Source organism: Nilaparvata lugens, chromosome X (genome assembly GCF_014356525.2).
Source record: "Nilaparvata lugens isolate BPH chromosome X, ASM1435652v1, whole genome shotgun sequence".
Classification (NCBI taxonomy): domain Eukaryota; kingdom Metazoa; phylum Arthropoda; class Insecta; order Hemiptera; family Delphacidae; genus Nilaparvata; species Nilaparvata lugens.
This window is the reverse complement of record NC_052518.1, coordinates 17,098,018-17,109,830: the sequence shown is the minus strand read 5'-3', so window position 1 is coordinate 17,109,830 and position 11,813 is coordinate 17,098,018. Positions and strand designations below refer to the sequence as shown.

Here is an 11,813-nt window from a genome sequence, read left to right as displayed (position 1 = left end):
TAAATATTACTATAATCTATAATAATATTTGATGTCTGGTATTACGTTCAAAAAAAAAACAGCTTCCCTGAATTTATTATTTTTGTAAGTTTTCAGGTCCCCTGAAAAAACAAGCGATAGAATACGAATACATTATAACACTACATGTCATGGCACGAATGCTGAATTATCAAAAACTTTCGGTGGGCTCAATATTTATGTAACCAAGGATGGTTCATAGCCTATTTTCAATTCTGCAAGATTTTATTACGTCACATTTTTAGTTTGTCAATTTTTACAATTCGTCAAGCTTCCAGTTTGTTATACTTTGGTAACTTTGCTTGAAAGTGGTCATAGATAAAAATATTATAGACATAAATAGATATAAATAGATATAAATAGATATAGATATAAATATACACTATTTAATAGTGTCAACGGTTTTATTTTCTCAATCTTCTCCTATCTATATATCCTCTTTTTTCATATCTACACTATTCATAGAGGGAAAAGTTTGGAGGACAATTTTTCACCCCGCAGTTTTGTTTAGGGTAGTAAGGAGGTAAACATATCAAAATTCCCCACCCCTACCCACTGTGATAAGGTAGTGGGAGGGTTCAAAAGTACAATTTTCTGGTTTCTCACATATAACTCAAAAACTATGCAAAACCTTTTTCTATATCACTTCTACTTTTCGAGATATCCGCTCTTAAAGGTGTGAGATTTTTGAAAAACACATTTTCCTTGAATTTTTTGCTCTTATAACTTTTTAAATATCGATGGAAAAAATCCATGCTTATTATGAGGTTACAGAGCATCAATTCTCTTCAATTTGATCTATAATTTCACAAGTTACTCATATCCCCCATGACTGTTGCAGCAGCTTTAGTGAAGAGTGTGAAACTTCAGTTTTGCAAGAATAGACCATATTGACAAAGTAATTTGGATTTATTTATTGATTGATTGATTGATTGATTGATTGATTTAATTTCCTTTGCCAGGTCTGAAGAAATACATTGCAAACTCAAATCACAGAGATAAAGAGAATACAAAAATTAAAAATATATAAATAAAATTGCAGGAGCAAGCCCTTCCTTAATTTCCTCCCTTAGAATTGGAGGGACTGTTTAGAGCACATTTTCTAACTTTTCAGCTTTGTTGGGACCAGTTAGGGGGTGAACATTTTGAAAGTTGCATTTTGCTTCCCGCTTATATCTTGATGAAAAAGCGTTCAACCGACAAAAATGAAGCTTGATAAATTCTTTACAATTTTTGTTCAGTGGAGTTTCATGATATTTCGAACAGTTTTCGAGATATACGCTATTGAGAGTGTGAAATTGTTGAAATATCAACTTTCCATCCAATTTCTTGCTTTTACAATGTTAAAATGTCACCACTTTATTGAATATGCTTATAACAATGCAAGGGAAACATGAAATAGTGTAATAATACATCAAATTTGAGAGAAATCAATGCTCTACAAATCTGCGATAATCATTCATTTTCGCGATGCATTGTTGTAGAGTTATAAGACCTGAAAGCGCAAAAAAACCCAAGTGTATAGTTTGTTAACTTCTAATGACGTTATGAAGGCCTATTTCAATAATATCGAAATATCGATAGGTAACGAAAACTAAGGTTGAGGATTTTAAGGAAGAGAGTTTACTGGACTTTTTTTGCAAATTTCATGTGTAATCTATGGTATTTGGCTGTTACACCTTTCGTGGGACACTCTGTATTCTATACTTCTCAAGTATGGAAATTTTCCAACTCATTCCAATACGCACTTAAATTTCCTTTTTGATTGTTTCATTAAATTAAGAATGACTGAACTATCTTAATCTTCTGTGATTTTTGAAATAATTTATTATTCATATTTTAATCATTGCATTGTTAACGCTGATCCCAATCTGAGTAACATTGCGTAGAATTTTCCGCTACATATTCTTTATCCAGGTAATCTTCAGAGGGTAATTTGTTGCTCTTTGACTTTGCCTGTAAAATATAAAAAATTGAAATTTTTCAATAAGTTAATTAAAACAAATATGGGATCTATCGGTGAAACGGTAAGATTCCATTAAATGACTAATTCTTTCATAATTGGTCGATTAAATAGAAGCTATAGTGAGATCCACTGCATTATAATATACATGGCAGTAGTATATGATTAACATTGGGGCTGCTACCCTTATCCATCATTCGACAAAGCAGATAATATTTATTCTTCTCTAGTTTTGTTAAAGTTAAGTTTGTTAAGTTATCAAGTTTTGCTGTTTTTTTAACAACGTAGGAATAGGCCTATATATAATCAGATAACCAAATATTTAATCTCAATTGTAAAGCATTTTTATTTAACCATTGAAAAATAAATTTTATTGAGAAATAAAATATAATTGATAATTTTAAACAAGAATGAACAGTTGATAAGATATTGCGGTATTAGCCTCTATGTCCTCTGTGGAAGCCAGTGACAAGGCAGAGAATCAGCAGTGCTGTTCTCCTATCTTTCTTCTCAGTGATTATAACGTGGACCTCACAATGATTCAATCACATTTATACGGAACTCGTTGTTTATGGGCTGAGATAGTTCTTATTTCAGAGTGTAATATTACATTTTTTCTCGATTAAAATAATACTTGATAGTAAAAAAAAAAACTTTAAAAAAAACTTATAAAACTTGATAGTAAATATCAGAGTAATTGATATACGGACAACTTTTTGATTGAGAATTTATCGTAAATAATTGTGTTGCATATTCCATGGTATCACCGAAACAGAGTTAACAGAATTAACAGATAATGTAGAGGATGTATAAATTTAAAATAACAGTTTCGAAATAAAGTTTTATTGAGAACAAATGTAAAATGTAAATTCTAAACTTGTAATTTATAATTTTTTGGTGACGTGTTCATGAAGTCGTCACTGGTTTGAGGTGTGTCTACAAGGCTTTGCTCTGTACTTTGTGCTTTTCCTTCTCTCTAAAAAATGGTGGCTGGCTACTGAAGAGTGTTTTGTGCTCTCTGAATATTTTTCTGTTTAATTGAAAATTTTAATGTTTTAAATTGAGTTTTGAACAGTTTATAGTGTTCTAATTTTGTCTATAATTGTTTTGTGTGTTTACAAGCCTATAGCCATTGTTTTCAACTATATAAACTGGATAAGTATTTTAGCTTGTAATGATACTAGGATAATTTAAGTGTGTAAGGTATTATTTTTTTTAGATTTGTGTTGTATATTGCCAAAATTCTTCTGAAGATTATAAGTTGGTTTGCTCTGAAAATTGGATTTCTCATTCATAGGCGATAGATCCATTCATAGTTTATCAAGAATCTACCACTTTGGAGCCGATAACTTTCCTTAGGTTAATAGGTGAAAAATGCTATCCAACCTATTTAGGAGAAATTGGTAGCACGGCAAGAGGTAGAGATCGAGAAGTGTGGGAACACTGTGAATACGGCGTCATTTCCTAAAACCGGGACAAATCCGTTTCCACCCCTGCACCACAGATTTAGCAGCCTGCAAACTTATTCTATGTTGTTACTTAAAAACAGGAGTTTTCCAAAACACTCAACCCAGAACTATCCCAGCCCAAAAGCAACGAATCCAGTAAGAATTTGATGGAATGTAATATGCCTATACTGCGAAATGTCATCGGAAAGTTGATCGTTGCATATATATTCAAATGAAGTACATTAAATGTCTGCTAAATTTTAGCAGATGTTATAATCGAAAAATAATTTTTTCCACCTGTTATACAGTAAATGGCAACCTTTTCACTTCACATATGACCAATCAGAATAGAAAAAGATTTTATTAAGGAATTAGTCACCTATTGAAATCTTATCGTCCATTTCACTGAAAGCCCTTTTGGAACAAATAAACAATAATCTCCTAGTTAATAAATGAGAAATAATTCCATGAGTTGAACATAGCTTGGATATAATGATAGAGTCTACATTGGTGATAAAATTTATCAATGCTCAACTCAGATCGAAACATTTTTATAAATTCTCCACCATCGGGCTTGCGTCCTTTATAAAAATAATTTTTTTAAGAACTGATATTTATAAAAATAAATATAGTCCTTTATAAAAGTCCTTTATAAAAATGATTTTTTTTAAGAACTGATATTGTTGGAAACACACCTGATAGCCTAAGAATTTACAAAAAATGTTCCAACGTTCAGCTCTTTTATATTACCTTAAAACCATAAGATTTTTTTGGTGTTATAGTTATGTGTATATTCTATGAACTGATAACAATTTTGAGCACTACCTATAATTTTCACAATAGAGCTGCTGCAAGCGGTTCCCAAGTATACTATAAAAAACAAACAACTCCAACAGGATCTCAGTTTTAAAAAAAATTTTGGAACCATTTCAGAGCTAAGGGCACAATCGAGAAGAAAGTAGACGTGTAAAGCTATAATTGATTAAATTAAATTAAATTAATAGAAATTAATTAAATGAAATAGTGTTCAAAATCACTTAAACTTGCTAAAGTTTATGAGCCTAAAGGCTCCCACATAGGTAAGAAATACGACGTTTTCTTCTTTAGTTTGCAAGAGACTTTATCGTGTGTGTGGTCGAAGTTATATTTTTGCAGCATATCTTGTGTAAAATGTGATAATTATTTATTTATTTGATGCAAGGAAATCGTGTAACATTGTCTTGAGAAACTAATTTCTTCCAAAACATTCGGCAAACAACCTTTTTGGAAAAATTGTAAAATGTTTTTACCGTTTTGTGCACTGCTGTCATGATACGTAGAAAATTATTTCCAGCAAGTTTTTCCAACTGTTCAATTGTCCAGCCCAACTCTTTGAGAGTATCAAAAAGCTTAGGAACATCTTGAGGTGATTCCAATCCATTCATTTTCCTGGAATGTTGAATATTGAATGAAATTAATCATATTGAAAATAAAAATGAATTTCTCTATCTGAGTTTTTCATCTTTTTGTGTTTACATTTTTGCATTAATCCTCTAGTTCACTTTTGGAATAAGTTCTTGTCCATGCAATTGAAAAGGGCGAACTTTATAATTGTGACCATTGAGATCATTATCTCGAAAAGTTAGATTTTTTCAAAGAAAATAATCTAATAAAACTGTAAAAACTATAATATGCAAAAGATGCACATGTTCATTTTAGCATTTCCAAGTAAATGGTAAACTACGATCAACAGGTACCGTACTAAGATTGGATTCTAGACATTTGTTATGCGTTTTCATTATTTTATTTTTAAGCTTGATAAATCTAATTCAAACTTGTAAATTAGAATTTACAAGTACCGGGTACCATACAAATTACAGATTTAAAGGTCTGAGTATAAAATCTAATAGAAACATGTCACAGATTTCTGGTAATTCGTGAGTTGTGATGCACATTTTTCATGCATAAATTATTATTAAATGGTTTATTCTCATGAGCAATTATTATTATTCTCACTCAAAATGATCTCAATTTACAGTAAATGAATTCCAATAGCATTAAAGATTATATTCAATGTAGTTTAATGCAAGAGTAATAATTGTATGAAATTACAAGTGTTAAAGACTTACGTTTCAAATCCATCAAAATTTCCTCCAATTCCAACACAGTCTTCCCCAACCTTTTGTTTTAAGTAATTCAGGTGATCTGAAACACATTTTTATTTCTCTACTGTCAAAGGTACAAAAAATTGATTGAATTAATTGTAAAAATTAATTCTATCAAATGCTGGATTTTCATTGAAAAGCGTTCATAATGGGTCGATTAAATAAAAGCTATAGTTGGGTCCACACTGCGTTATAATTGCAGTATTCGATTAACATTGATAGTGATATCCTTGTCTATCATTCGGAAAAGCAGATAGCGCTATCCCTTTCTAGCTCCGCAACCTTGTCAGATCGTTTTTTCAACAATGTAGAAATATAATTAGCTAACAAAATATTTAATTTCAATTATGAAAATTTATCAGTTAAGCAGTTGGAAATATATTTTTTAACAAATAAAATATTATAATAATTTATTATTTCAAACAAGAATCAACAGTCTTTTAGAAAAAGACTTTTTGGTTTTTCAGTCGATAAATCTGGAAGTAAGCCTATACCAGTGTAGCAGTGTTTCAATTCACTAAAAAACTATTACGATTGGAAAATCAAGTAATTTAATTATGATAGTAGGTCTATTTTATTTACTTCTTTGTTATTATATTATAGATAGTGAATATATACTGTGCAGATAAGTTTTAAATGAATGAAACAAGGTAAGTTATGAACTAAATTCAATTGAAGAATTAAACCAGCTTCAATTTCAATGCTCTTTGTATTCATAATGGAAGAAGGGTGTTATCTTTTCAAGTTTGCATATTTTTATAGCTTTTATTCTACAATAACATTTTATATTCAATTGTATTGGGTGTTCAGCAGTTTTGAGCATTTCTGTTTATCATTCAGTTTCATTATTTGGTAATTAGATGTACAATAATTCAATTAAATTGTGATTAAAATGTATGAATTCAGGGCTACTTTCTTTTATTTATAAAATAGAATTATAGTAGAGTAAACTAGCCCACGTTGGGACACTTCAAGATGTGAGAAAGTAGTGAGTGTTAGGCTGGCAACAACTGCGTTGTTTTATCAGCTGTTCATAATAATATCCTTATTTACAGACATAATAATTTCAGCTGTTGCACCAGAAGTTATTAAGAAAAAGTTAAAAACACATTTTTGGAACCTCGAAGTTTTTTTGTGAGGGGAGGAACTTTAATTTTCACTCTAAAATTCCACCATTCAAGGAAAGTCTCACAGCTAATATGCCTTCTGTATTATTTTATGGATATTTTGACATATGGGACATTATTGTACTCTTATGTTTAATCCAGTTATTCTGTCTAAAACAAAGCATGACCATCTGCCCACCTTGTGACAGCCCAAATTGGGACACTTCAATCATATGGTAAGCTCCTATTATAATGATGAGCATCGCTTCTGAATCTTATTCTACTTAAAGTAGGCTACATATCAATGGAATAAATTATAAATAAATATGATATTATGATTATATCCTTTAATGTAGCTTCAGAGGCATTAATTCAAACATACTTTGAAATTTTCAAATAATGTATTTATACTGTTAATATTTATAATGAAATGTGAATTCAAATATGTTCTTAATAAATTAACAAAAATAATGAATTGCTTATTTTTAATTCAATGTTCCAAACTGGGCAAGGGATGTCCCATCGTGGGCCGATCTCAAGCCCAGGTTGGGACACTCCCAAAAAAATTATTTTTGCAATAAAAAAATCAATTGACAATCAATGCAGTTGCCATCCTCAAGGATGAAAGTGTAAGCAAATACAATAAATATAACATTAAAAAATGAAGATTTTTCCTATTTTTATCCAAGTTATAGCTGTTTGCATTTTGGTGTCCCAACGTGGGCTAGTTTACCCTACCCTTTGAAATTAATAAAATATTAGATCAAGTATACAAATTATAACAACTAGTTTCAGTGTTCACACCATCTAATAACAAATAATGGTAGATGATGAACAGATATAAATTTCTGGCAAAATGGGAGTAGAACCTACATATCGTACGGGAGTAGTAGACTGCATGAAGCTGTGACAATTCATAATTCGAATTTGTAATTTGTATTAATTACAATTTATAAAATACAATTATAGTACCGGTATCCTTTCAAATTAATAAAATAATATATTAAGAATACAAATTATAAACTTATAAGTCTGATTTTTACGATTAACAGTTCAAAAGTTTTATGATTTTAATAATAAAAATCAGACAATTTTATGTCGTAATTTAAGTATCATATTGAAAATCGATTATTGTTAGCTTGCATACTGACATTGATATCTAATTGTGAGCTTGCATACTGGCATGGAAATCTAATTGATGGACATTATAGACTTACCAATGAAGTTGGTTAAATTCACTTCTTCTCCTTTTTTAATAAGTTCAGGATCAAAGCTTATCATAACTAGTCCATTCTTCTCCTTAATTTTCTCCAGAACATTTTCATCCAAGTTCTGCGAAACGTTGCACTTCTCATAGGCTCCCACATTTGACACAATCACTGGTGCTTCTGATACAGAAATCGCATCCAACTGAGTTCTTTTTGAAGACAAAGAAATGTCTATAATCATCCCTAGACGGTTCATTTCAGAAATCACCTTTTTACCGAAATCTTTCAATCCTGTATCGGTAACGTTATTCAACTCGAATTTATGTGAAATTCCCCTGTAAAAAGATAGTTCACTAATTAAAAAGGACTGGAAGCTGAGATGAAACTATATTTAGGGCTCAAATAATTAGTTCTAAAATTGTTATAGGTGGTGGGGTTTTCAGTTCAAACGGTCAGGGTTTTGAATATTGATAATCTAAAAGCAGAATTTTAGTCCTTTAACCCTATTGTAAGTGTGCGGTTATTCATATCTAAGAAAGTTTTTAATTTGTCGCAAGAAGTTACGGTACCGGTAGCCCAACTGTATATCAATCAATAAGTATACACACAGCAGTGCGAGTTGATTATCCTTGGACTGTGCAGCATTCTGTGAAGATTCCAGTCGTCTTATGAACAGAACGTCTTTCATCATAGAACATGAATATTATGATGGAAAGAGTCAAAGCATGCATAACCTCAATGGGTGGACATTTCCAGCATATTCTTCAATAATCTTTTGCAATTGAAAAAATTATTTTTACAGAAATAATAAGATATAGGTATAAATAGCTGACGAAATGTGAAATGAGCGTGTTAGTGGCGCATAAGTCTGTACGAACCGTTACATTTATTTTGTATAAAACAATAATTACACATTTATTTTTATTACAACTGAATTAACGTTCTATAGACTACATTAAAAACTGTGTTAAATTACTAAAAAATCACCCCATACTTTCAAAAGTAATTTTCAATCATTGTTAAATGACTTTTAAATGATTTACAATGATTCAAGTTGACATTATAATATACAGGACAGACCTGTATCTGTATGATTCAAACAGATCCATCCAAGATCAATTAATCTAATATTGTTTTGCCACCGCTTTTAAACTTCTCAATGCTTTTCGCTTTAGTCTTCAGTAAGGTCTAATGTGTCTATTACTTATTATACCAATCACATGAAAATCTTCATAAATATAGCTGGTCATCTAGGCTATATATGTATCGAATCCGATTAATACATCAAGCTCAACATACTCCCGAAGGAGTGTTATAGATTCTGAAAAAAGTGTAAACATCTATTTGCTATACACATAATTTCGAATAGATGGGAATACGCACCAAGGTGTATCACAATCAGCTGTTAGTGACATGATTCTCACACCTGTCTTGAAGAACATTCGCAACACTGCTAATCGACTATCTATCATGTGACCACCTTTCAACCCAATCATACCTGAGAGTTTATTTTCCCGGAAAATAGTGATTATATCTGAAAAGTTGGAAATTAACATTCATATACGGTACACAAATAGTGAACTTTGTTGAAACTTGATACAAAGAAAAAAATTAGGTCATTTCAAATAGTATTAAATTAATCATCAATTCCGAATATTGGAGGAACTTCAGTTTTGCAACTAAAATATTACAGGCCTACTGATTCAGTATTCACAGTCCAATTAAATTTTTCATTTGTATAGAACATATTATTACGAATAGTAAAATTTTTTCAGTAATTTCAAATACTATTAAATTATTCATTAATTCCGAATATTAGAGGAAGTTCAGTTTTGCAACTACAATATTATATACTGATTTAGTTTTCGCAGTCAAATTAAATTTTTCATTTGTATAGAAAATACTATTATAAATAGTGTCCTAAATACATGAAATACCATGGCGACCTAGTCATGGACTTTGCTATAATGATTATTATTATAATAATTATTATTTTCCACCTGAACAGAGAGGCTAGCTAGAATAAAATATTGTTATTTTCTTTGTAATTAACTTATCTTTAATTCTTGTTGATTCAGTTATGTCTAGCTATATGTGGTAAAATACACATGTATATTTATGTTTATATATTGAATATACATCAAACATAGCGTTCATGGTCTTACATATCAGTTATTGTGAAGCCTACTAATCAAAATAATGACATTACCCGCTTCTACTAACATAGGTTCAGAAATTTATTTGTTTCAGAGTGAAATATGATGGCAGAAGATTGTACTTTACTATATAAATATTCAGAAAATAAAGTCTGCAAACTAATTTTCAAACATCTCTAGGCATAAAATTTAGCCTGAAATAGCAGTTTATACAAAAGTTGAGTCTTAAACGCACGAGTTGAATTGTTCGATTATATGTCTGTATTAGGGCGGAGTTAGGACTCCAGGTCCTCTATGCCACATCCCTGAATTATGTTAGAATTTGAAGAGGAGACATTCTTCTTATCCACTCCGAATCTCGACATTTTCAACTCTGTCAATCTACCAAATAGAAATAATTCAAAATACATATTGAAGCATAATAATATTGCATAAGCATAATAATTGCAATTTTCTCAATGCATAGGTATAGTTCCTTCAGTCTTATCTAGTAACAGAAGGTAGTTGGAGAATTTGGAATGATTGTTTGGTGGAAAATCTCCCTTTTTGAACTCTAATGTACGACTCCATGAGTTAGCTTGCTGTTGAAGAGTGACACCTAATTGGATAAATTGAGATTATTCTTTTCAACTAGTCTATTGTTAATCATAATAGCCTCTAAATGGAAATTAATATGAAATTGGAACTAGTTTTTTTAATTGTGGACAAATTTCTCTACTACTGTACAAGCTGAGTTGTCTTGGAATTGTTCTCCACCCTTTTCATCAATTGAGAAAAATGCTTCAACCGTAAATATCATCAATGAGAGTACCATTAATTATATCACTTTTTCAAATGAACTTTCAGAACATTTTGAATCCAAATATCTGTCAATTCCTTTGACTATTTTATGAACTATGTTTATAATGTTTATTGAGAACAATATAAATTCATTCATCATATTTAATAATGGATCTTTACACCAATTCATCATTACCATCATATAGATTTATATGAAATGTTGAAATACATACAAGTTATAAACTGATAGATAATAATAGAGAAGGCTGGTTCTTTAAATAATGGTATGGAGAGTAGGTACTTTGTACCCTTCCATTATTACAAGCATGTATTCATTTGACGGACACTATGAACCAAACAAATCATTCTTCACAAGCCGCTGTCTTCCAGTAAGCTACCTATGCCATGAATATATATGATAAAATTTTCATAATAGATAAATCCCAATAAAAGACATACTCTTCATTCACGATACAAAGACTTTCACGATAATCGTCAATATCTCTCAAATAAAAATCAATAATATGATTTGTAAAATTTCCAGAAATGTAATTCATACATTCCTTACTTAATTGATTATAGTAGTACCGGTATTTATAATATTCAGAGAAATATTCTTTAATCTGATTAATGAATGCCTGCGTATATATTATTCAATTTCAGTTGATGAGACTCTCTGTGATTCAATCAACAACTAGACATTCATGAGGAAAACCCCTCACTTTCATCTTTTTTCCTTTACTGAACGATTCATAAAATGTTTTTGGTTATAGTGAGATGAACTTTCGTAAGACAGCATTTAATTGCCATTGGTTAACTATCCTTGTCTGTCATCAGGCAAAGCAGATAGCTCCTTTTCCTACTGCGCAATGTTCACAATTTTTTTGTAACAGGCTATTGTATAAATATTATGAACTACCAGAATATTTCATCCAAATTATAAAAAATATTACTAGGTCTAAATCATGAAACCAACATATTTCCGATGGG

General features: G+C 30.3%; 1 protein-coding gene across 1 annotated transcript; it reads right to left on the bottom strand.

Moving 5' to 3' along the window:
- Positions 1-1,820: 1,820 nt before the first annotated feature.
- Positions 1,821-9,443, bottom strand: LOC111048591 (dipeptidase 1). Its single transcript, XM_039442552.1, has 5 exons — positions 9,271-9,443; positions 7,897-8,222; positions 5,538-5,613; positions 4,719-4,857; positions 1,821-1,974 (listed from the first exon to the last, which is right to left on the bottom strand). The coding sequence occupies exons 1-5, from the start codon at positions 9,441-9,443 to the stop codon at positions 1,873-1,875; spliced, it is 816 nt and encodes a 271-aa protein (XP_039298486.1). The 3' UTR covers positions 1,821-1,872.
- Between the last annotated feature and the right edge of the window lie 2,370 nt (positions 9,444-11,813).